The sequence below is a fragment of the Diadema antillarum genome, unplaced genomic scaffold, assembly GCF_040938485.1.
Source record: "Diadema antillarum isolate AM-2024a unplaced genomic scaffold, OU_Dant_1.0 seq00000684_RagTag, whole genome shotgun sequence".
Lineage (NCBI taxonomy): Eukaryota > Metazoa > Echinodermata > Echinoidea > Diadematoida > Diadematidae > Diadema > Diadema antillarum.
The window spans coordinates 858,125-882,865 of NW_027271589.1; the positions used below are offsets into that span (position 1 = coordinate 858,125).

The 24,741-nt window shown below is 39.1% G+C and overlaps 1 protein-coding gene across 1 annotated transcript in view; it reads right to left on the bottom strand.

Annotated features, from left to right (window-relative positions):
- Positions 1-1,535: 1,535 nt before the first annotated feature.
- LOC139737186 (glycerol kinase 5-like) overlaps positions 1,536-24,741 on the bottom strand; it is a 31,828-nt gene continuing 8,622 nt past the window's right edge. The window contains exons 6-16 of the mRNA XM_071647863.1: positions 24,419-24,494; positions 23,282-23,343; positions 22,454-22,527; positions 21,838-21,898; positions 21,108-21,234; positions 18,227-18,331; positions 6,820-6,914; positions 5,795-5,898; positions 4,343-4,405; positions 3,041-3,174; positions 1,536-2,397 (exon numbers count right to left, since the gene is read on the bottom strand). Of these exons, the coding sequence (XP_071503964.1) occupies positions 2,255-2,397; positions 3,041-3,174; positions 4,343-4,405; positions 5,795-5,898; positions 6,820-6,914; positions 18,227-18,331; positions 21,108-21,234; positions 21,838-21,898; positions 22,454-22,527; positions 23,282-23,343; positions 24,419-24,494 (1,044 nt within the window). The 3' untranslated portion in view covers positions 1,536-2,254. The remainder of the gene's footprint in view (positions 2,398-3,040; positions 3,175-4,342; positions 4,406-5,794; positions 5,899-6,819; positions 6,915-18,226; positions 18,332-21,107; positions 21,235-21,837; positions 21,899-22,453; positions 22,528-23,281; positions 23,344-24,418; positions 24,495-24,741) is intronic.

Here is a 24,741-nt window from a genome sequence, read left to right on the forward strand (position 1 = left end):
TATCATTTCGTAGACGAAATGTTAATTTAGTTACAAAATGTTGTCATTTCGTTACAAAATAATTATTTCATCAACGAAATGGCTGATTTCGTAACGAAATATTCCATGCAACACTTGGCGCTCCATGGTTTTTGTCCATGGCTTAAACCATGGTTTCATTTGTACCACCTTCGTGAATTCGGGCCAATGAGTTCAAGGTTCTCCCTTTTGGAATGGTCAATGCACCGGCCCTCTTCACGAGGATGATAAGGAGTTTTACTGGAAGGAGTACCCAACAAGGACATGGCAGAGGTCATCAGTCAGAATGCAGCCAAGTTCATTCAGTAAGACTTTTATGTTGATGAAGGGCTGAAAGCAGTGGCACTGCAGTTTTCTGTTTAATAGCAGTGCTCAATCTACTAAGACCTCTGCAGAGAAGTCTGTGTCTTCATAGAACCAAGACTTCTATCTATGGAGAAGTTTGTGTTTTCTACAAGCAATTATACTCCACCTACAAAGACCTCCGCTGCAAAGTCTTTGTGTGATGTTAGCAGTGTTGCGTCTACCAAGATCCCGTCTACATATTTCCTGCCCTCAAACTCTTCATTCTTTTTTAATCCAAAGCTTATGTGGCCTTTGTTATCTATATGAAAAGACCCTAAAAACATGCTATGCAGGTATATGAATGAATATCTATATGAATACAAGGGAGAAAAAAAAAGGAAGGCAGTATCTTCACTTATTTCATTATTACTACATGACATCAGCTGCCCCAAATCTGAGCTGCATCATTTTGACATCAAACGAGAATTTCCTGAGGCATAATACAATGTTCAAAAGGTGAAGTAGCCTTCTTATACAACATTTATGAAGTATTCACATCTTGATGAACATTGGCACTATGAAGCAAGCACATATAAATCATCTACAACTGAATTCTCTCAGCAAGATTAAGAAATAATGTGATGCATAATCTCAATATCAATACCCAGTAAACTAACTTTGGTTTTGATTTCTCTATAAAACATAACAAAACAAAAGAATATGAAAAGCTACTGCATTGAAAATACCTGATATACAATAATGCCTACCTAATGAGGCTTGAAGTAATCAATGTGCAGTATTAGGGGCAGGACAAACTAACTCCAAGGGCACGGCACAGTAACCGACGGTCAAACCTTAACAACCTGTATTTCAGAATCGCCAAGCAAAAAGCCATTGCAGAGGTATATGTATAAGGCAAGCATTTCTTTTTTCCATTAAGAGAATATATTCATCTATCTGTGAAAAGGTCCCAAAAATTTTCAGAAAAAAGTTTTCATTCATCTCAAGGTGCATTTTCCTAATTAAAAAAAAAATGCACTGAAAATGGTAAAAAGATACCACTCGGCAGTTCTGCACTACAAGCGTATGCAATTTTTCTCAAAACAAAAGAATACAAAGTAAATTCCAGTCATTGTAGACATACATTTTTCTTCATGAACTAGTGTGATATAGATCACAAGTTTGGACGTGTGAACCAGAGCGCAAAAAACATAATTCAAATCGCGCTTTGACTCATGCTCTTTCAATGTGTGTGAATGAGCCTATTGTTAGGCCCAAGTGGGTTGGATAACTCAAGATTCGGTCAAGTTTGAAGAAATTAACTAAATACTGGTAAAAAGTGTGGTGAATATTTGCTTGGTGCCACCTTGGCACACTAAGGGTTTAAGTACAGTGAGTAGTTAACCTTTCCACAGCCAACAGTGCTGCACCTTATTCAAAAGGTTTATCTAGCCCGACGATCATGCTACAATCAATTCTACGCAAAGACTCCTCGAGAAAGGTACACTGAAGGTGTCAGTCAAGTTAAAAGGTGTTTTTCCCTCAAGAATATCTACGGACTTCCCATGGCTTTGGATGTTTGGAATGATTGTCGATTACAATGACTGTAGCTACTGAGCAAACAATAAATGCACTTGCGTCAGCTTGGTCGTTTCCTGGTTTGCAACTGCAATTAAGACACCTCACCATATCAACTGCAACACTCTTTTTGAGAAAGACATGCTGTTTCCCTAAATCTCAGTTTAAAAGAATTTTTTTCCACTTGATAATAACTTTCACTAATTTTTCCCATCATAATTTTGTTTCATTTCCACTCACTTCAAGTGAGAGAATCGCTATCACATGATAACTGCATTTTTTTTTAAAGGCACTCACAAAAATCCCTAATTGTTGAAGCCATCATGGGAACCTGTGTGGACAGCCACGGATGCTTGGAGGTGGCCAGGCCCCGTCAGTCTGTGTACCACTTTGCGCCCCTCTGCAACGCCCGCTCCCACATCCCGAATTCCCGCTCCTCGCCCGTGATTGGCTGCGGCTGGAAGGTGACGTCCGTCTTCCTCAGACGTTTTAGTTCCTCCTTGTCCTTCCACACCCCTGCAGAAAATGGAAATTCAGAGCATCTTGCTTCTCAATTTCTGTTTCTGTTGTTTTTCATATTCCATACAGCCTTCTCCCAAAGCATGTATAGGGTCCTATAGTCAGCATCCTCAGAGACATAACTTGACTACTTGAGGGAAAAAATTTCACTAAGATGCCAATATCCAAGAGTCGGCATATTATATTCCATTATAATTTTCCTAAAAAGAAAAAAAAAAATGGCTGAAGTGGTCACACCTTATGATGTGTGTGCAGCATCTTTGTTTACGCATTGTGATAATCCAGCCCCCTCAAATTCTGAAGGGAAATGATTAGTGAAATGCCTAAATCTCAAACGAGAGTGACTTGCATCATTCATCTCCCCTGTTCATCCACCATCACAAATGTCAAACTTCCCTTCAAAGATGCAATCATCATGACATTATGGCTTCTCCATTCAATTTTGCAGTCACAATACCGAAGACACATAATTTCATATGATGTACTATCAATAATCAAGTGACATTCAACAAGATTTTACCAAGATTCTTACGTACTCATCTTTCACTAGTTTACATCCGAAATGACTCTATATCTGGTGTAATATTTTTGCTGGTGCAATCAAAGACAAAAGGGAGGAGATACAAAAGTGTGTACCTACCAGCAGCGAGTCCAGCTAGGAAGGCGGCCCCGAGGCACGACATGTCCAGATTGGTTGCCCTCTCTATGGGATTCTTCAGGAGATTCGCCGCTAGCTGCAGGAGAAAGTTGTTCTGACTCGCACCGCCGTTGACCCTTTTGGATGAGAATAGTGATAGATGGATATCAGAACTTAGGCAAGAGAATACAGATCACTCAGACTCAGAAATTTTTCCCTCATCATCCATGCTTTATAATATTCTAGGTGGAGGATGAAGCTATTGTCTATGCTGTGGCGCTAAACATCTGATACAGCGAGACTGTTGTCTTTGCTAAGCGATACGTCTGATGCGGCAAGACTATGAACAGTGGATGAAGCATCTGCCTTTGTTGACTTGTCTTGCTTTTAAAGGACTTCATTGTTTTCTTATTATCGACTATGAATCGGTGGCAGTTTTTGTAGGAAAAACTGCCACTGATTCATAATCCATATTAAGAAAACAATGACTAAAGCAAGATGATTGGATATACACGAGGCGGTGGATGCGCCGCGCGCATCCACTGTAAGTAGTCTCACCATATCAGAGGTATTGCTTAGTAAAGACGACAGTCTCGCTGTATCAGATGTTTAGCGCAACAGCATAGACAATAGCGGTATCCCCCGGTTAGATTATATGCCATTATCATCCCCATACTGATAAAAGTAGAACAAGAACAGAACAGCGTAACTGGACACTCAGCAATGTCTGGTAATATGCTTTGACCCTTGACGTGCCAAGGCACTTCGCTAAGCTCGCTAAGATTTTTCATCAGCATTCTGTAAGCAATCCATAACTTGACCTAATTGTAAAGTTCGCAAGGCCAAAGGTATAATAGCAATGTGCCACAGTCCAATAGGAAGGCCACGGTGACATAATAGGCAGGCTCGACACTAACTTTTTTCGTCTGGTGGCCTGTTCGGGCCACTGAAATCTTTAAATCTGAAATTTTGGTGGCCCGAAGAAGATATGCAGTGGCCTGAAATGAAAGCAAGAGTGACAATTCATTCTGAATCTTTGTTGCCCAATCGCACCATTAAAAGATAAATTTGGTAGCCCTACATCAATTTTTTAGTGGCCCTGGGCCAGTGGGTCACGGTTGATATCGAACCCTGCAATAGTGATAAGGGGGATTAGGTAATCTCTAATCATGGCAATTCATTTCCAGACATCTGAACCAACTGGCAAAAAAAAGTGCTCCAATATGTGTGGCACTCTGCAAACAAAGCACAGTATTTGCAGGGTTAAACGAATCAAAGCGGAGGAGAAGGTTCAGCCTGACTCACCTGATAGTAGGATTGAGCTTAACCCTGCTCACCACCTTCTGGAGTTCATACAGCTGTTTACACCTAGAATAAAATACACAAGAACAGGAGCATCACCACAAAGTAAAGATAAAGCTACAACTTGTACTCATGAGTTGGGACCTTCTTGACTCAGTAGCCACATTCACACACAAAAGTTTTTGGTTTTTGCATTATGATGCCAAAAACTAGAAATGTCGCTACAGCGACTGGTTATACCCCCGCCAAACAACATTTCATAAGCTTTGGTCAAAACAACATTTCATAAGCTTTGGTCAAAAAACTGAGGAAGTAGTTAAATCCGCAAGATCTTTCCTTGATCTTCTGCCATTAATATGCCGTTACCATGGCAACGTACTTTCGGGTACTGTCGAAAAATGCGTCTTGCACATCTACAACCAAAGGCACACATCTGTACCAAGTTTCATGGAAATTGGGCAAAAACTGAGGAAGTAGTTTGCAACACAAAATTTTCCATCATTTTGGCTCATAATATGTGAGCTGTTACCATGGCAACATACTTTTTGTCACTGTCAAGAAATGTGTCATGCTGACCTATATCCTAAGACAAACATTCAATATGAATTCCATGAGAATTGGAAGAACGCTGATGAAGCAGTTTTGCCATGAAGCATTTTGCCCTATATTTTACCAATAACATGCCGTTACCATGGCAACGCACCTTTTGCCACTGCGGAAATATGTGTCTTGCACATTAACATATTCAGATGAACATCTGTACCTAATTTCATAAAAATTGATCAAAAACTGTGGGAGGAGTTTGCAACGCAAGATTTGTACCCATTTTTGCCCATAATATGCCGTTACCATGGCAACGTACTTTTGGGTACTGTCAAAAAATACGTCTTGCACATCTACAACCCAAGGCACACATCTGTGCCAAGTTTTATGGGAATTGGTTGAAAACTGAGGAAGTAGTTCGCGACGCAAGATTTGCAACGGACCGACCGCCCGACCGCCCGACCGACCGCCCGACCGACCGCCCGACCGCCTGACCGCCCGCTGATTCCTATATACCCCCTTCAAACTTCGTTTGGCGGGGGTATAATAAATTTTATTTGCCACCATTCAGACATGAAAAAAAAATATATATATGTACGTACATATACATACAAATATCACTCAGCTGCAAATGAATCTCTTTGAATATCCACACTGTAAATGTCTGAACAATTACCAAAACATGACCCCATGCACCCGAGTGTGCAGACCTAACTGTGACGAGTTGCATTATGGGATTAAAAAAATCTAAAGTTTCTCTACATGCCATTCACGCACGTGGTGCAGGACGAAATTATTGTGAGAGTTTTTACAAAATATCAAGAAGGGTTAATTTTCAGAAGAACAAAAAGAAGAGCAGTTAATCTGACTCAATGCAAGAGATTGACAAGAGGTAGGTAAGGCTTTCTTTACCTAAACATGATTGACTCCAGCATGGCCCTGGTCACATGGGCGGGTCTGGTTTTGGGCGTCAGGCCTACCAGGCAGGCACAGGCGCAAAGGTCGTTGACTGGGGCCTGTTGAAGGTCAAAGGTCAAGTAACTATGGGTAGCAAAGATGCATGTGAACAAAATGACAAAAATGTCTGGACACAGTCAAGGTGAAATACGTTATCATGCATAAGCAAGGCATTTGAATAGCATCTAGGGCTGAATTTGAGTGCTCAAAAGCAGACCCACATAAATGAACCAATCTAATGTGTACTGTTCATGTACCATACTACAGTATGCTAGATTTGGAGCATTTGAGTGCTCTGTGAAGAAAGTGTACCTGCGAGTTATTTTAAGAGGGGGTCACACATTTTGTTGCAACAGGCTCATTCATATGGTGTACTTACACCATTTACAGGTGTCCAGAACAAAGAGATGTGCGTGTTACTCATGCAAACTTCTGGACCCTGTTGCATAAAACCCTTACCGCTGGACTTACCGCTCCTTTCTAGCGGTAAGTCTTCAAATTAGCGGTAAATTTTTTAATCCTTGATGCTGATTGGCTGTGATGCCTAATTTTGACGGTAGTTACCATTGAAATTCAACGGTAACTTTTATGCAACGGGCCCCTGGTATGGTTATGGTACACTTTTGGAGCACATCGAAAAGTGGTCCACTTTTGGCTTGGCAAGGCTGAACACTGGCACTGGTTTGATGGTCAAGAATCAGTAAAAATCACTGTTGAAGTACTAACTTTTTCAGGAATGGACAAGTAAAAAATGGAAAAACTGAAAACCTACTGGTCCAACAGACAGGTAGGACCGGTAGAAAAAAATGGGTTTAGTGTGCAGTCTGGCTTGGTATACTACGGTACAGTACACATAATCACATTTGAGTGCTCCTCTGGTGCGTGCTCCTCTGGCACGGGTGTAGTACCCAACGTTATGTTTAGGGAGAGTGCTGGAAACGCACGCTAGGATGAGATCTAGGGTGGCAGCGTCAACTCACCAGTAACCCCTTGAATGCAGGGACAAAGTAGACACCCCCGCTGCTATCAACTGATTTAGCCAGCTCCTCCGACTCAGCAGGACTTTTGTAGTAGCCTTTGTGGTGGAGAAAGAGAAAGAGAGAGAAGGATGAGCAAGAAGAAAAAAAAAAGATACATTTGTAGGTTAGATTGCGTTCTGACGGGGGTGTGTGGCCGAAGCCTCTAAACCCATACCCATGTTCAAGGGTCATTTAGCCAGAAATGACTGGTCTTTGAACTAGAAAATAGGGATCATTTGATCTGAGAAAAATGACAAACTTTACATGAGATAATTAAAATGAACATTTTATAGGTTTGTGTCCTGGCCTGCCCCATCACCCACCAACACACCGTGATGGGTAGACTGAACCTAACCAAGGGACGCATAGCGGCCAGTCTGAACTACTTTCAACGCCATGGATGGATGAGCAGGCTGAACTTAACCAAACTACATGTAGCAAGTCTCAGCTCCTTCAAACATCTGTACAGCTAGATGAGCAAGCTGAACCCAGCCAAGCTACACATAGCAGCCAGTCGCAACTCCTCCAAACACCACAGAACACCACAGCTAGATGAGCAAACTGAACCTAACCAAGCTACACGTAGCTAGTCTCAACTCCTTCAAACATCACAGCTATATGTAGATGAGCAAACTGAACCTAACCAAGCTACACGTAGCCAGTCTCAGCTCCTTCAAACATCACTGCTAGATGAGCAAGCTGAACCTAACCAAGCTTCACATAGCCAGTCTCAGCTCCTTCAAACATCACTGCTAGATGAGCAAACTGAACCCAGCCAAGCTACACATAGCAGGCAGTCTCAACTGCTTTCAACGCCACATGTACAGCTACAGTAGACGACCAGGCTGAATTATACCAAGCGACACAAATCAACAAGTCTCAACTCTGTCCAACACCACAGGGAGACGAGAGAAGACAGACGAAAGCGAGCTCACTAATTTCATCGACGAAATCACAAATAACTGCTTGGGTGAGTATACACATGATATCTATTTGTCACCTTTTTAATTCTCAATAGATTTTCCTCTGTAAATATGGAAGTTATGACGGTTTGAAATATTTATTCTTTTTTTTTAAACATTTCTTGATCATTAATTTTTTAACAAGCAAGTTGATGTCATGAAGAGCATGTGGCCCCCAGGGGGGGGGGGGGGGGGGGGGGCCCTGAAGGGGATAAATTTTAAAAATCTGCTTCTCCAGACCCCAAAGCAGTACAAACTAGATTTTCTGTGCATAGATCGATACCTTTATTATATGAAGAATATAGTTTGACCATGGCTAGACCCAGTGGGCAGATTTCCACCAAACTGGATGAGGATCATCCTTGGGGGTGGGGAAATAGGAGAAATTTGTGTTCCAGACCATAAAGCATTACCGTCAATGTTGTACGTGGATATCTTTATAGCTGAAGAATATACATGTAAGTTTTACTTACAGCAATACCTAGGATACCCACTTGGGGGGGAGGGGGGGCACATTTTCATCTTTTTCAAAACTACTGGGCGGATTTTACCCAAATATGATTTCTACCAAATTGCTGGGAATTATCCTTCTTTGTATGTTGGGGGGGTGGCTCCTCCTAGCAAAAGGGAGAGGGAACCTTATAATATAATGGGAAATTGCATCAAGTGTATTGACTGCGATATCTCGGGTGAGCGTCGTGCCCCTGGGGCTCTTGTTTCATCCAACTGAACGGAATTAGACAGGTCATGCAGCTCAGTTTTAGAATTTGTTAAGTCGATCAACCACAATGTTAACCACTGGCTTTAAGTTTTTGTGGTGCATTTCTATTATGGTTCATAACTTTTGATCCATAGGTCCGTTTGTGACCAAACTTGGTTGAAGATGTCCCTTGGGGAGTTGATGGTCACCACAAGGTCAAAGATCACAGGCAGGGGTCAGCACACTTTAGGGCCAAATGCTCAGTTTTTGTGGCACGTTTCTATTATGGCTCATAATTTTTTTATCCATAGGTCCATTTATGACCAAACTTGGATGGTTAATGTCCCATGGGGAGTTAGTGCTAAATCATGTGTGGCGGTTAGGGGGGAGATGTCAGAGTTTTTTACTTGTAACACTGGTGTAAGACAGGGTGAAAACCTTTCCCCGCTTTTATTTGCCATTTATCTGAATGATTTTCAAGAACACATTAGAAATTCATATGGTGGCCTTAAATATTTGGAGAGTGAGATTTCTTACCACCTGGATTCTGATAATGTCAAAAAAGCTTTAAATCTTTCTTGTTTAATACTTTATGCAGATGACACAATAATTTTAGCAGAAACTCCGGAGGAGTTGCAAAAAGCTCTTGATGCTGTAGATAGTTACTGTCAGACATGGCTCTTGACTGTAAATGCAAGCAAGACTAAAATTGTTATTTTCTCCCGTGGGAAGGTTAGAAGAATTCCTGAATTTGTTTATGCTGGTGATCCTCTTGAGGTTGTAGATGACTTTGTGTACCTTGGAGTTAAATTCAATTATAATGGTAGTTTTAAAAAGGCAATTTCTAAACAAGTCACACAAGCTAGAAAAGCACTTTATAGCATGTTGGTCAAGGCTAAAAAGTTACAGCTCTCTGTAGACACACAGTGCCATCTACATTTGATCATCTTGTTTTACCTGTTTTACTCTATGGTTATGAAGTCTGGGGTTATGAGTGCATAGACCAAATTGAAATCTTCCATAGGAAATTCTTAAGAAAAATTTTGCTTGTGAACAAATGTACTCCTGATTGTATGGTTTATCGTGAAACTGGACGTGGAGTAATTTTGAACTATATTAGATGTCAAATGATTGGATTCTGGTTGAGATTAGTCAAGGGAAAAGAAACCAAACACTCATGTACAATTTTCAAATTTCTTCTGCATTTACAAGGAGACATACACTCCCCGTCAAAATCACAATGGTTATTATTCATCGCAAATATTTCTTATTATGCAGGGCTAGGGAATGTGTGGTTAGCACAAGGGGGTGGATTTAGTGCTGCATGGGTTTCACACACCTCAAAAGTTAGACTTTTTGATATGTTTATTCAAGAGTGGAGAGCAGCAACATGGTCAAATAGAATCTGTACAAATTATAGAATGTTTAAGGATAATTTGATGTTGGAGAAGTATTCACAGGTCTTGTGTAAGAAAGATTATATTACATTAAGTAAATTTAGATGTAGATCTTATGGATTACCTGTTAATAAGGGCAGGTTTGATGCAAGCTTGACAGATGAATTGCATTTTACTATTATGTTCATCCGACGATATAGGGGATGAATTTCATTATATTTTTGTTTGTCCCTTTTTCAACAAAGAGAGATTATTGTATTTACCAAGTACAATAGCTTGAGGGCCAGTAGACCAAGTGCATTACATATGGCCAAATTATTCAATTCAACTAATGCTTGCCATTTGAAAAAAAACTAGCCAAATTTGTCAGATTATGTTTCAGTTCTCTTCAATACCAAAGAAAAAAGACAGTAGTTTTATAGAAAGTAAAGTAGATGTGAATGTTTGTACACATAGTGGTAGAGTAGTTAAACGTCCTTTACGCCTTGTTTTGTAAACATATTTATTTATATCAGTTATTTTCACATGTACATCTGTACATGTACATTATCACTTATATTTTTGTATTCATATATTGTAAATATGTTTGTACTCTCATACCCCGAGAGGGGGTCGATAGAGTCAATACAATCTTACAAATCTTACAAATCTTACAAATCTTACAAATCTTACCAGGAGGTCAAAGATCACAGGCAGGGGTCAATGAACCTTTAGGGCTAAATATTAAGTATTATGGCGCAATTTCTGTTGTATGTTTATGAGTGAAACACATTATGGCACTTGCCTTGTTCTAATTCATGTTATTGAACGAACATCATTAGAAGAGATTCTACTGGAAGTGTTTGTGGGATGTCAGTTGACCTTCATTCAGTGGTATGTACAGGAATATTAACAATGATTTTTTGTTTTCTTCGTTTTACCTGACAGGGTCACTTTGGAGCTATAACATAGACAGCATCAGAACTGGAAGTACTGCCGAAGTCATAGCAGAACTATACCAGATGTTACATGCACCAGATGTAACAGGTGGGACAAGCCTTGATGTTACTGCAATGCTATCTCATTTGATATTCATTCAAATTGAAATAATATGTGTTATATATTAACTAACCCCAATCTCACCAGGTTATTTGAGGGTATTCAAACCAGCGGGAGGGGGGCTTTTTGGCCCCTCTTCAGATCTCGGTCGTGGATCACACGATCCTCGCGAAATTTTGCACTAAGGTAGAGGTTAATGTAATCTACAAGACTGTATAGTTAGATTTTTGAGATTTAAATGTTTGAATTTTATATTGATTAATTTATGCTATTAATGGCTATCGAAACAGCTGTGTCCCATACCTCACAAGATTGTTGAATATGCACGGTGTATAATTGAATAATTTGTTGTTAGTGAAGTAATCATTATGTTGCTTGTTAATGCCATTTTTTTTGTTCCTATCAATCTTATTGCCAGTATATGTTCACGTTAATGTTTATTTTATGAATTTTTGCCTTTACTGTTTGATGTTTTATGTGAATTAGATAATGGTATTTTATTGACATATAATATGTTTCGCAGTTAAAGGATTGAATTGTACATAAAATTATATTGTAAAAGAGATAATACGGATTATGAAACAGGTATTTATATAAAAGAAATAAGTGAAATATAGTTATCATAAAATGAGGTTTTATGATATGATATGTAGATTTACAGATTGGGTACGCGGTAAACATTACATCATAACAAAAACACAGGTGATCAGAGTTTGGTATTCACACTCTCTCTTTCGATACCTCACTTGCACTCTTTCCCTTTTTGGTATTTTCACTCGCTTTTTCTCTCATGTTTTTTTTCATACACACCATTACGCCCACACAACATACTGGTGCATTATTAGTCCTGCTGATTTTCTACTCTTGTTACCCACCAGTGATCACCCCTTATAATGCAAGATAGAGATCGCATTTTGCCATCAAATGTACAGGTACCTCATGTATACTCATCCTCATGAATTTATATCATACGGTGCTTGTGCAATAAGAAATAATTTATTAGTTTGTGTATTTGTATTGCACAGTATTCTTTGTTTTGTGTTTTCTGTAATAATTGATATGAGTAATTGGATTTGGGAAATTGACGTTAAGTTCAGTTAAAAATGAATGTAAACACAGTTATTTGAGTATGAAAGTGTTAATGGTTAATGAGTTTTTTGGGTTTTTTTTTTTTACAGATGATATGCATAATATATCTATTGAATTTTTATATTGTATTGAATTAATCATAGGGAAATGCGGTGTATTTTGTTATTGTTAAAATGTTTTTACAATGTATGTTGTTTAATGTAATTTATATGTTTTTTATGTGATGCATTATAATTTAGCCTTCGGGCTACTATTTTGCATGTTTGTACCAATAAACCATTATCAATCAAAATCTATCAATCATCCAAACACCAGAGCTAGATGAGCAAGCTGAATTGAACCAAACTACACGTAGCCAGTCTCAACTCGTCCAAACACCAGAGCTAGATGAGCAAGCTGAACCGAACCAAGCTACACGTAGCCAGTCTCAACTCATCCAAACACCAGAGCTAGATGAGCAAGCTGAACCGAACCAAGCTACACGTAGCCAGTCTCAACTCGTCCAAACACCACGGCAAGATGAGGAAGCTGAACCCGACAAGGCTACCCATAGAACCCAGTCTCAACTCCTTCCAACACCACAGCGAGATGAGCAGGCTGTACCTAACCAAGCTACACGTAGCAGCTAGACTCTCCTTCTTCCAACACCGCAGCAAGATGAGCAGGCCAAATCAAACCAATCTACATATAGCGGCCAGTCTCAATTCATTGAAACACCACAGCTAGATAAGCAGGCTGAACATCATAATGGAGGGACATCAGTTGGTATGACAGGTAAAGTGGAATCTGGGGGGCGTTTCACGAAGGAACTTGTCGGATAAAATGTCCGACAAGTCAATTATATTCGACAAGTTCAGAGAAATCGGCCAATCAGACCAAAGAATTTCTCAAAACTTGTCGGATATAATTGACTTGTCAGACATTCTATCCGACAAGTTCCTTCATGAAACGCCCCCCAGGAAGGAGGAGATACAGACAGGCTGCCGACCGGACTGCTAGAGACAAGGCCAAACATAACTGGCTCCATGTGGCTGTCACTGAAATTGCAAAGACCTGCATGAACAAGAGGAAAGGCAAGCCATTTGGAACGAATTTTGGAGTTTGGACTATAGAGACCGAAGATTTTGGGTCAAGACAAATGTTGAGAAAAGGTCCAAAACCAGTGCCACAGGAGGTGAACGGCAATCAAAGAGAAAACATACGTTCAAGTATAAAATGAATAATAAGGAAGTGTGCAAGACCTACTTTTTACACACTCTTGGACTCACAAGTGACTCCTTTGTCAGAGTTGCCCTCAAAAAAGGCAGCAAGGACCAGAGGGGCGCACATCCTCCTGCCAACAAATTGCCAGAAGATCAAGTCCAGAATATAAAAGACTTCACAGAATCTCATAGGCCATGTGAATCCCACTACCGGCGCGAGCATGCGCCAAACAGGCGCTACTTACCATCATCTCTTTCCATTCAGAAGTTGCATAGAGATTACAAGAATGTTTTTACTAACACCAAAGTCTCTTATTCTATGTTCAGGAAAATTTTCGGCGAATTGAACATTTCATTCTCAGTGCCATCTTGTGATGATTGTACATTCTGCACAAATCACAGAATGGAACATCCCGAGGAAAACCACGATTGTAAAGACTGTTTTGTGAATGACATTAGAATGTTATTCATACATTGTACATGCATTTCTACTGCATGTACATTGCATACTGCATTCTTTGTGAGTTTTGATATTAAAACATCTCTCTTGAGAGGCCTACTCCTTTCTTCCCTTTCCCCATTTTTCTTCTTTCCCTCGGATCCTGTGCTCTTTTCTTCATGGTTCATGCTTTTTCTGGGCACTTTTTGAGTGTAATTAATGCAATATTATCATTATAGGATAACACTGCTGTATTGACAGGTTTTCAACACAGCTCACCATGTATAAGTGTGCAATTCTATGTGCTTTTATCGATATGTCTCATTATGCAAGTTATTTACAGCCCTTCGTGAGTTGACTAATGGAATCTTGATATATGTATTTACGTAAAGCACATCACATTGTATGTGTGCCCACATAGGCAGCTTTTCCTGGAAATCCCTCCCCCTCCCATCTATCTTCTGCTTCTTTCCCTCCATCTTTTCTATTTTGCTTCCTGGGCACACATGGACTGTAATTTACATTTACATTATGCAGCATTCATTGTTGCACTCTGCTATTTTATTGGAACGATCACGGAATGTTTTCGCATACGTGTGCATGCATATTTGCATAACAAGACTGTATTACAATGTGTGCCCATAGAGGCAGCTGTTCTATGGAACCCTCTCCATCCTTTTCCACCTCTATTCTTTTCTTCTTATTCCTGCTCTTCTTGGGCACACATGTGACATGTGATCCCTGGGTTTCTGTATAATGTACATTATGTACATCACACATGTTTCACTCCCAACATATTTTTAGGGCCTGTGCAATTTTGTATTTATGACTTTGCATTTTTGATATTATATATTTGTCATAGTCAGACGTCAGCATGTTGAAAGATTCAATGCATCAATAGTATATTTTAATGTTCTATTCTGATAGTCTCAAACATACCTCTTCACTTCATTAGTATTTCAGTTTAATCAGTTACGATATATCGTTTGATGATGTATCGAATTGTTAATTGATTATCAGTCATTTTTTTTTTTTAATATGTGATCTGTTTGTTATTCTTGTCGTGTTATGCTCTGTTATCTTGCCAGTGGAGGACAATCAGACAATAAATGATTGAATTGAATTGAATTGATTTGAATTGAATTGAATGTGAGAAGTGTAAAATGCACCCTGCTCACAGACAGAATGCTGAGCTGAAGCAAGACAGGCATTTCATGAAGACTTCCAGCAAAACCATAATGATTCATGTATCACAACTACAGCAGATATGCAAAAAGCATTGTTGATGCCCAAACTGTGTACAAAAGATTATTACTTTTCACGCAAAGTTGTCATCTTCAATATGACTTTTGCCACTCCTGGAAGTAATGGGCTATCTGAGTGCATTGTGTGGCACGAGGGGGAGGCTGGCCGTTCGGCAAGTGATGTGACAAAATGCACACATCAAGTTTCTGCAACTTCATCCCGAAAAAGAGCATGTAATCATATACACAGATAACTGTACTGCCCAAAATAAGATCCGATGCCTGTTTGCATCCTTGCTTCGATACGTTAACGACACAACAACTGCCACACACACAATTACCCCTAAAGTATCTAGAAATTGGCCACACGTACATGACGGCGGATAGTGTTCACGGCTCAATCGCAACTGCACTCAACAAACAAGCCTGCCTCTATGATCTCAAAAACTCTGTAAACACAATGATCTCAAAGACTTTGTAAACACAATGAGAGCCAGTAGAAACAACATAAGAGTTGAGGTAATAGATCATATCAACCTGATCTCAAAACCCGAATGCCACTTCAAATCTCAAAATTCAAGGTAGCACAGTTCCGTAGAGGATCATTGAACATGTACGTGAAGACAGCACACACATCACAGTTTGTTGAACTCTGTGTACTAAGCAAGGGAATCATCTCCAACTGGAATCGTCAACTCTGTGACAGCCAGAGTCTTGTTGAAAGAGTGGCGTACATGGATGGACCAAGAGGCATTCCTCTGGCAAAGAAAACTGATCTTATGAAGCTCTGCGACACCATGCCCATGCAGAGGAGAGAATTTTACCATCAGCTGGTTTTGTTCGTGATGTCACAGACCTTGAAACAAATTAGATAAGTAAAGAGAATCGTGAAGAACATCTTGTGATTCTTTATAAGAAGCAAGCCTTCTGGAGAGGCAGTGAAGTCATACTGGTCATAGGTCTACGATCCAAGTTTGGCTGTAAATACGTGATCCTGTCTACAAAGGAGCAATTTGAGAATTTAACCCTAAAAGGGCCGGGGGCGGAATCCACCCCCCCCCCCCAGACATTTCGCGCGTTAAATCCGCAACGCAAAATGCTCCCACCGCGCCGTTTTATGACTTTAACTTATCGCAAAACTTTTGAGACCAAATTTTGAAGCCACACCCATTTGGTCGTTCTTAAGTCACACACTTTAAGACCCTGTCACACTATGCCGTCTAACGATTCCGTCTGCCTCCGTCTAAAACATTTCAGACACCTCAGACAGTGTCAGATGGTGGCAAATGGCCATGAACGGTTTATAGGAAAGAATGCGTAACGTCAGAATATGTCTGAGAAACGTCTGCTTAAGAATAAGGAACGTCTTTGTTCAGCCCCCCTTCAAAAAGCATTGGTAGCGTCCGCGTAAGTATGAGTTACGAACGAAACGGCTGAAAAACGTCTGCAGTATGTCAGTTGATATTCAAATTTCGTCTTATGAAAGAAAAAGATTTTCCTCAAACTTTCACTGATGTGTTCTATTAATATTGCTGCATTCTCTCAATCCATATGTATATGAAGGTGGACTTGTCCTTTAATGACTTATCTTCTGTGTAGGCTCATGCCAAACAAGTCAATGATATAGGACACATGCCAGAAATGTTGGGGGGGGGGGGGGTCACTAAACAGATCTTTTATACCGTCAATGCCCAAACTGAATTACAAGATAATGATCATAATAATAGTGAATTACCATTTGGTCACAATTTTCGACAGGAGCCAGATTTTGACATCCACCAAGAATGACCGTAATTCATATCAAATCTTCTATAAATGCACACCCAATTTATTGATGGAATTACACTCTAAATAATAAAGTTTATCAGTTGTCATTGCAGTAAAATGTAAACATTTGTGATGGAAATACCCCATGTCAGCTGTAATGCTGAAGTCATCTATTTGAAGCTCTTCATGGTAAGACACACTTTGAATGTGTCGGCCTGGTATGTTATTATACCATATGGCCGCCTAGCTGCGTTCAGACTTCAGGGCCCCATTTCATAAAAGATGTTAGGATGACAACTCTTGCTGGAATGACAACTTTCCATAGCAAAAAGCCAATCAGGAAGCTGTATTCTTGTCGTTACCATGACAATAGTCATTCCAGCAAAGAGTTGTCATCATATAAACTCTTTATGAAATGGGGCCCAGATATATCGGTTTGTTTATGCAAAACCGCAAATTTTGATGAATCCATTATGTCAATGAACTTCATGTATTGATTCAAATGTACTACATGTATAAATGTAGCAAAATAAATTATAATAAAAAAGTAAGATTCAGATGTTCACACTTTTTGGAGAATTTTGACAAAAGGTAACTAAAAAATTTCTCTGCGATTATACCTTGTTTGCAATTGATATTTGAATGAAATTGCTTGAATGTTATCATATGCTGGCAAGCAAAGGTTACAAACTGTACCAATAACAAAAACTATTTAAGGAAAAAAATGATTTGGAAAATGGAATTTTGTGTGAAAGTCAGTTTGATTATTAATTTGCTACTATTAAATTTGTTATCGTGCTCCTCATGTTATTTGTTTAATGATACAATAATACGTATATTTCTATTGTGCAATAAATGTTGGAATGAAATTGCGGCTTCAAAATCTAAAATCGCGAATATCTCGAAAGTACCAAAATGCAGATACGTTGTTTTGCCAAATCACGGCCGTGTGGCAATTCTGCTTTCTCTCTATATCACCAGACACAGAAATATTTCCATGCATATTAGCTGCGGTCACACTGGCAAAACTTCTCAAAGTTTAACTTCAAAAGCTCTTCACAAAAAGTTTGCTTGTCAACACTGGTTGCCAAACTTTCAGTTCTCAAAATTTGGGTCACTGGTGCACATGCACAACGAAGAAGAAAGTGCACACCGTCTGACAGCTGTTGATTGTTATGAAAACAATGCACACATGTCCATTCCAATAAAAAGAGGCACCACTGCAAACAAGCAGTGGACTTGTCAGGGGACAAACTTCAGTTGTAAGCATTCAGACTGCATTGCTTTCTGAGAAGACTCAAACTTCCTTAGTTTGAGTGGGAAGTTTCACAAGAAGCTTTGTGACAAGTTTTTGGGAAGTTTGCTGTCACACTGGCAAACCTTCAAGAACTCAAACTTCGCAAAGTTTTGTAACTTGTGTGAATGCAACTAGTAATGACTTTCTCATATTGCAGACCCCCCCCCCCATATTATTCCTGAGAAACAGTGTGTCTTGCCTCCCAATTTGTAACATGATTTAAAGGTACTCACCCATGGCTGCCCCCCACTCTACGACCGTGCCACAGTCTGACTGGTTACACTCCATGGCGTAGCAGATCTCCCCTTTAATTCGCCATGCCACAAGGGGATAGGCACCTGAAGTGTGACAAATAGAAGTAATTTGACCATTTAACTCTTAAACAATGAAACTTGTCCACCCAGGCCGCTAAAGGGATATACAGTATAACTCAACTGATTAATTCACTAATACAGACGACCCATCTACATAGATTGGTCAAAGGATATAAATACAATGTAACTCAATGGACCAGTTTACTAAACAGAGTCTAACCTCAGTTATCCAGTCATGTCGGGGTCGGCACCCATCCAGATAAATGATATGGCCTGATAAGTGAGGTATGCTCAAGCATGACACTTTTATTACAAAGCAAGTTCTATTGCTAATGTTATACATGAGGCAATATCAATGTATTTTCACTGTGATAAATGACATGTTATACTTGCATGTTTCATAATTCAAATAATGTGGAACTTAAGTGGGAAATGAGTGAAATACACCTTTAATCTTGGTTTTCGTTCTTTCTAGCAAGCAACAGTATTCTGCACTGAAAATGCAAATATAACATAACAAAAATTCATCGTACCTGGTTGAGCACCATAAATTTTGCTTTAAAGGGATAGTATAGTATTTGTTGAGGTGACGATTCAGCTTTTAACTTTTTTGTGAGATACTTAATAGAAACCACTTAATGAAATGTTAAAGAGCAAACTATTGTAGAGGAATTCAAAGTTTATTTGATGAAAATCGGTTTTGAAATATCTGAGACATCAAGAAACAAAGTAAAACAAAGTGATCCTAATAAAAGGTGGGTCCCATCTTTTCTTAGGACGGCTTTGTTTTGGATATGTCAGCCAATTCAAAACCAATTTTCATCAAATAGAATTCTGAATTTCTTTTAAAATTATATATTCTTTCTTATTTCATAAGAGGTACAGTACTCTCCGCATAATCGGGTAAGCTCGGGCAGAGCGTTTCTTACCCGATTAAGCGGAGTACCCGATTAACAGAAGAACACGTCTCATTCACAATTGACGCACACAATGTGTACGTACATGCATTGTACACTGCACCAAACACCTAAACTGTATGCTTAACACGCCTGCTTGCACGGCACATCATACATACCTTACACTTGCTCAGTCACAAGCAATAATTTACACTCTTTTTATGGACAAATGGGTCTTCAGAAAACTTTGTTGTTTGACAATTGACTCCTCGCTAACACGCAGGCGTTTTCCGAAATGAACACGTCGAACGTCGGGTTACTTTTCGAGAAGTGACTGGGGAAAAGCAAAATTATGGAGCTGGTGCATGGCCTGATTTTTGTTGCAAATTTCTCGTATTGTGAATGTTGTTGTGGAGCAAGGGAGGAGCACAAGTGTGTTCAGCTCCTGTTTGTCTATGCAATTGTGAGTGCCAGCTACATGTGTAATGTTCGTTTACGTGTGGCAAGTCGGTACTGGTACATGTGTTTTCATGTTTTAATCACTCCCCAAATGATCGGTCTTCTTTGCGACTTAAGCAGAGAATGCGATTAGCTGTGGAAAATTTGACATTCATGATTTCTTAAAGTGTTATATCTGCGATAAAATGTGGGGATAAATTACATTAGAAGAAAATTATTTTACCCATTTATGCGGAGGGGCAACCCGATTATCAGGTAATTTTAATGTGCATTGGAACTGATTTTGACGTTGCTACCCAATTAAACGGAGTACCCGTTTAAGCGATACCCGATTACGCGGAGAGTACTGTATCTCATTTTCTTATAAAAATCATCATCAGCAAACGTTGGAAACCTGAAGCCCCATCTTAACCAAAACTGTATCGCCCCTTTAAAGGGATCGTATAGTTTTGGTTGAGACCTAATTTAAGGTTTCTAACATTTTTTGGTGAGATAATGAGAAACCTCTTATGAAATATGAAAGAGCACGTAATTCCATGAGGAATTCAATGTTTATTTGATGAAAATTGGTTTTGAAATGGCTGAGATATCCAAAACAGAGCGATTCCATAAAGTGTGGGACCCACATTTTATTATGATTGCTTTGTTTTACTTTGTTCTTGGATGTTTCAGTCATTCCAAACCCGATTTTTCATCAAATAAACTTTGGATTCCTCTTAAAATGGTATGCTCTGTACTATTTCAAAAGTGTTTTCTTGGTATCTCACAAAAAGTTAAAAACCCAATTCTCATCTCCACCAATACTATACTATCCCTTTAAAGGTAGGGGATACCTTTTACAGACCTCCCAAAATGCAGCAAAACATTAAATATGAACCTCAGGGGACTTGCTTAGGCCACTGCTTAGAAATTTGGAAGTCAACAGTTATCTAAAATTTGAATAATGCACAAAACTCAACTACTCAGTAGTTCTGTGTGTCAGCCACACTTAAGCCTTTTTGTTGCACTCTTCTGTATTTGTGATCTATAAACACAAATCTAAAAGTACAAGAGCTGATGTAATAACATATAGAGCGTGTGGTAAGAATGTATATAGAAATGTTTGTAAGTGTTGATGAACTTTCTTCACAAAATATACATGATGGACACACATGCAATACATGGGTCTGCAAAGGTAGCCTAGTAATGTACTGGAATTTACGGTGAGCCCCGAAAACAATTCAATTCAAAATCTAACCGTCAAAAAAATGTACTAAATGTTACCTTCCACTTTCAATACTTTATGGGAGTTTCTAAAATGATATTCTCTTCAACATACCACTGTATTTATACAACTCTTCATTTAAGGCGTGCAAATGGGATTCCCTACCTTTAACAGTATGTGATGATGAATTTTCATTTTCTTTGTTTTTTTCTAATCTTATCTCAGCACACAATGAACATACCACGAGCAGGGACAGAGGGCATCTTCCCCGTGTTGACCACCATGAAGGCACCGGTGCCGAGGGTCAGCTTGACATCCCCGCTGTCAAAGCAGCACTGGCCAAAGAGGGCGCCCTGTTGATCCCCAACCTAAAAAATACATGAAAGTTTGTTTGATTGTTTGTTTTATTTCCATCTTAGAAGATGGCTGGATAGCCCATATTCAGCTGCACTAGCTGGTCTTCCATGGGGTCCAGTTGGATGTGAGGCGGGACCACTTCACCGGGTTAAGCACCCTGCTCTTTGTGATGAAGAAATGAAGTGGGATCTTTTACGTGTGTGAGTTTTGACTCTAGCTCTCACACACAGGACTTCCATTTTAAAAGTTGTATGTCTCATCTGAGGGACGGAGTGTTTTGCCTCTTACTACTGGGGGATGGTATGATTACACACAACAATGCTTAGCGAGACGTGGATATCGAACCCAGGTCCTTTAGATTGTAAGGCAGACGCGTTAACAACTAGGCAGACTCACCGCCCAAAAGGACAATTTGATGCTTACCTATTGATGTTGGTGATGTGACAGGAAGCAAGTTTACACATCAAACACCTCTGTCTAGTTTTTACATGCTTCACATCTGTGATACACCCAAAATAATGCTTTTGAAGAAAGGTAATTATTTTCTGAATGAGAACAGATCATTTCTGAGATACAGGAAATAATGGAGTTTAAAAAAAATGCTTGCAACTCACCAAGGCTCGTATCGGAATGTCTGCCCCAAAGAACTCCTCAGAGCATATACCAAAGTCACCACTGTGAAGGCAATATGATGACAAAATACAATTATCATAATTAACTGTCTTTGTTCTCACCCTCCTTCTACTTGCGCAAGTTTTTAGTTTGACTGTCACAAAGCCATATAAGAACACAAAATATTGAGAAAGTTCAACATATTTTCACTTTTTCTGCAATAAAAGAGCACTTGACTTGCCTCTTCCAGAAGGCAGGGGAAATAATATTACCCCTAACATTGTTAGTAACAGGTTGAGGGAATGTGTACTTTTAAGAAAAAAAAAATTGTGGAATTCTCTTTATATTTTCTTTATATTGTTCTATGCATGTGACATCACAAACTATTAGTCTTCTAGTCCATCAATATCCTGAAACTTTGAATATTAAAAACTTTTGAACAGATTGTTCCATTTTCCCAAAACTGTCAGTGATGTCTTCTACTAGTATTGTTACATTCACTCAATTCTCACAAACATTAAGGTGAATTCGTCCTTTAACGCACAGAACATTTCAGCCTGTTCGGAGGTGCTAATCACTCCTAACAGCCCCATCCCCAGATCAACACAACTCGCTCACCTCGTGTCTCTGATTTCTGGGAGCAGCGATCGCGGCAGGCCGAGGTAGTTCATGTGAATACTGTTCCAGTTTGCCTGTTGTGCGATAATGCAGAAAGAGGATCAGAAGGAACCACTTTATAGATATTGACTATTCATGAGAGCATTAGAGAGAGAGAGAGCAAGAGAATTCACGTACAAGCACTTTCATTCCACTCTAATGACACAGCTATTTTCTACAAATGTCTCATAAGACCAAGTTAAACCATGGTTCTTATTGGTTGCAAAAGGTGATACATCAAGACAGGAATCTTGTACACTTGCCATCTGTTTTGTATCAGGATCATTCCACTGGGTCAGGCCAACATTTGTGACATATCAGAATTGAGAAACTACGTGTCATGATAAGCTGAGCAACATCTGCTATTCTGTATTTCAGTGCGAAAAACGAGGCCAACTATGTGAAAAGTGCTTATAAAGCTTCATGGATATTATAACAACAGTCCTGAAATTTAAGTGTGAATGTTTTTATCAATATTATATCCATATTACACATGTAAAAAAAAAAAAAAAATTAAATTCACAGCAAATATGTTATTATTACATCTCCAACAGATGAATTAATATACATTGTGTTATGAAATATCTTGTACCTGCATTACATGCACGTCACTTCATCCCCCCCCCCCCCCCAACCAGATGGAATGACCAAGGTCTCTTCACACAGAAAAAAAGAAGCTATTTTGCTGCTGCTGGAGACACAAGACACATTTATTGTTCTCGTCAAAATCTAGGAAATAAATTCCTGCGCTCAAGTTACATTCCATATCTTTGTTACATTTGTACTTACAATGAATAGGTCGTAGAGTCCTGTTGCACTTAAGTTTGATGGATCCGTGGCATGGACTTTTCCTGAAGTCAAAAAAGAGACATATATTGTTGGATTTGAATTCATTGAAATTATAGAATATGTATCTACAATCTCAGCAATCAAATTTTATGTACTTTGCGTCTTTCATACAACCTTGCCATCACTGAATATATAAAATTATAACATACAGCATAATTGTACAAAGTGTGCTTTGATATCTTACATGTCTCTTACACATTTTTCTTTAATTCTTTAAAGGGATCGTATAGTTTTGGTTGAGACCTAATTTCAGGTTTCTAACATTTTTTGGTGATATAATGAGAAATGTCTCATGAAATACAAAAGAGCATTTCATTCCATGTGGAATTCAACGTTTATTTGATGAAAATTGGTTTTGAAATGGCTGAGATATCCAAAACAGTGATTCTAATAAAGTGTGGGACCCACACTTTATTACAATCGCTTTGTTTTACTTTGTTTTTGGATGTTTCAGTCATTCCAAGCCCGATTTTCATCAAATAAACTTTTGAATTCCTCTTAAAATGGTATGCTCTGTACTATTTCATAAGTGTTTTCTTGGTATCTTGCAAAAACTTAAAAACCCAATTCTCATCTCCACCAATACTGTACCATCCCTTTAAATATCAAGTAACCCTGCATCCCACATGAATTCTCTTTTTGTCTCATTTATTCTTGAAGCCAACTACAACAAACATGCTCTGGTGGACTAATAGCTCTCCATCTGACTATACTGTAAAAGCAGAAATTTTAGTAAAAGTAATTTGGAGTTTCTCTTTACTGTTTTTATTGTCTGGAGATGCAAATTAAAGTCAATCCAAAAATATACTTCAAAGCACAGTGCTTCCTTGCAAAGACCAAAGAGAAACATGTTTCAAGGCATAACTATCCACTGACCCAGTGAATTCAAAAGTTTCAAAATGTATGAATATAGATACTCCCGGTATAAACTACATTTGTTTGTGATACCAGAAAATAAGACAGGTTATGAGATACGCTTATTGTGGCTGACCTAGCCAAGACTCATCAATCACTCGTCACGTCTACAAACAACACAACGAGCAATACGTGGCGCCAGTTTCCATGGATACAACGTACCTTTAGTCAATTTCCACACCAGCCACGTTTCGATCGTACCAAAGAGAACATCACCGTTGGCAAGATCCTCTCGAATCTGTGAGCAGTGGCATGACAGAGGGGTCAAAATTATTATCATATCATCTAATATGCATATCGTCGCTGGGGTGATAAGACCTTGTATCTGCAATTTTGGTGAAAATGACTTTTTTGGATTATTGGTCAAATAATGGGTTAAGTGATGTCCTGTCCAAATCCCAACTGTCTTACTCCAAAAATGAAGCCACCACGGCATGCCAAAGGAAAGGCTATCCCATTTGCCACAGTGCTTTGGCTGCCATGTT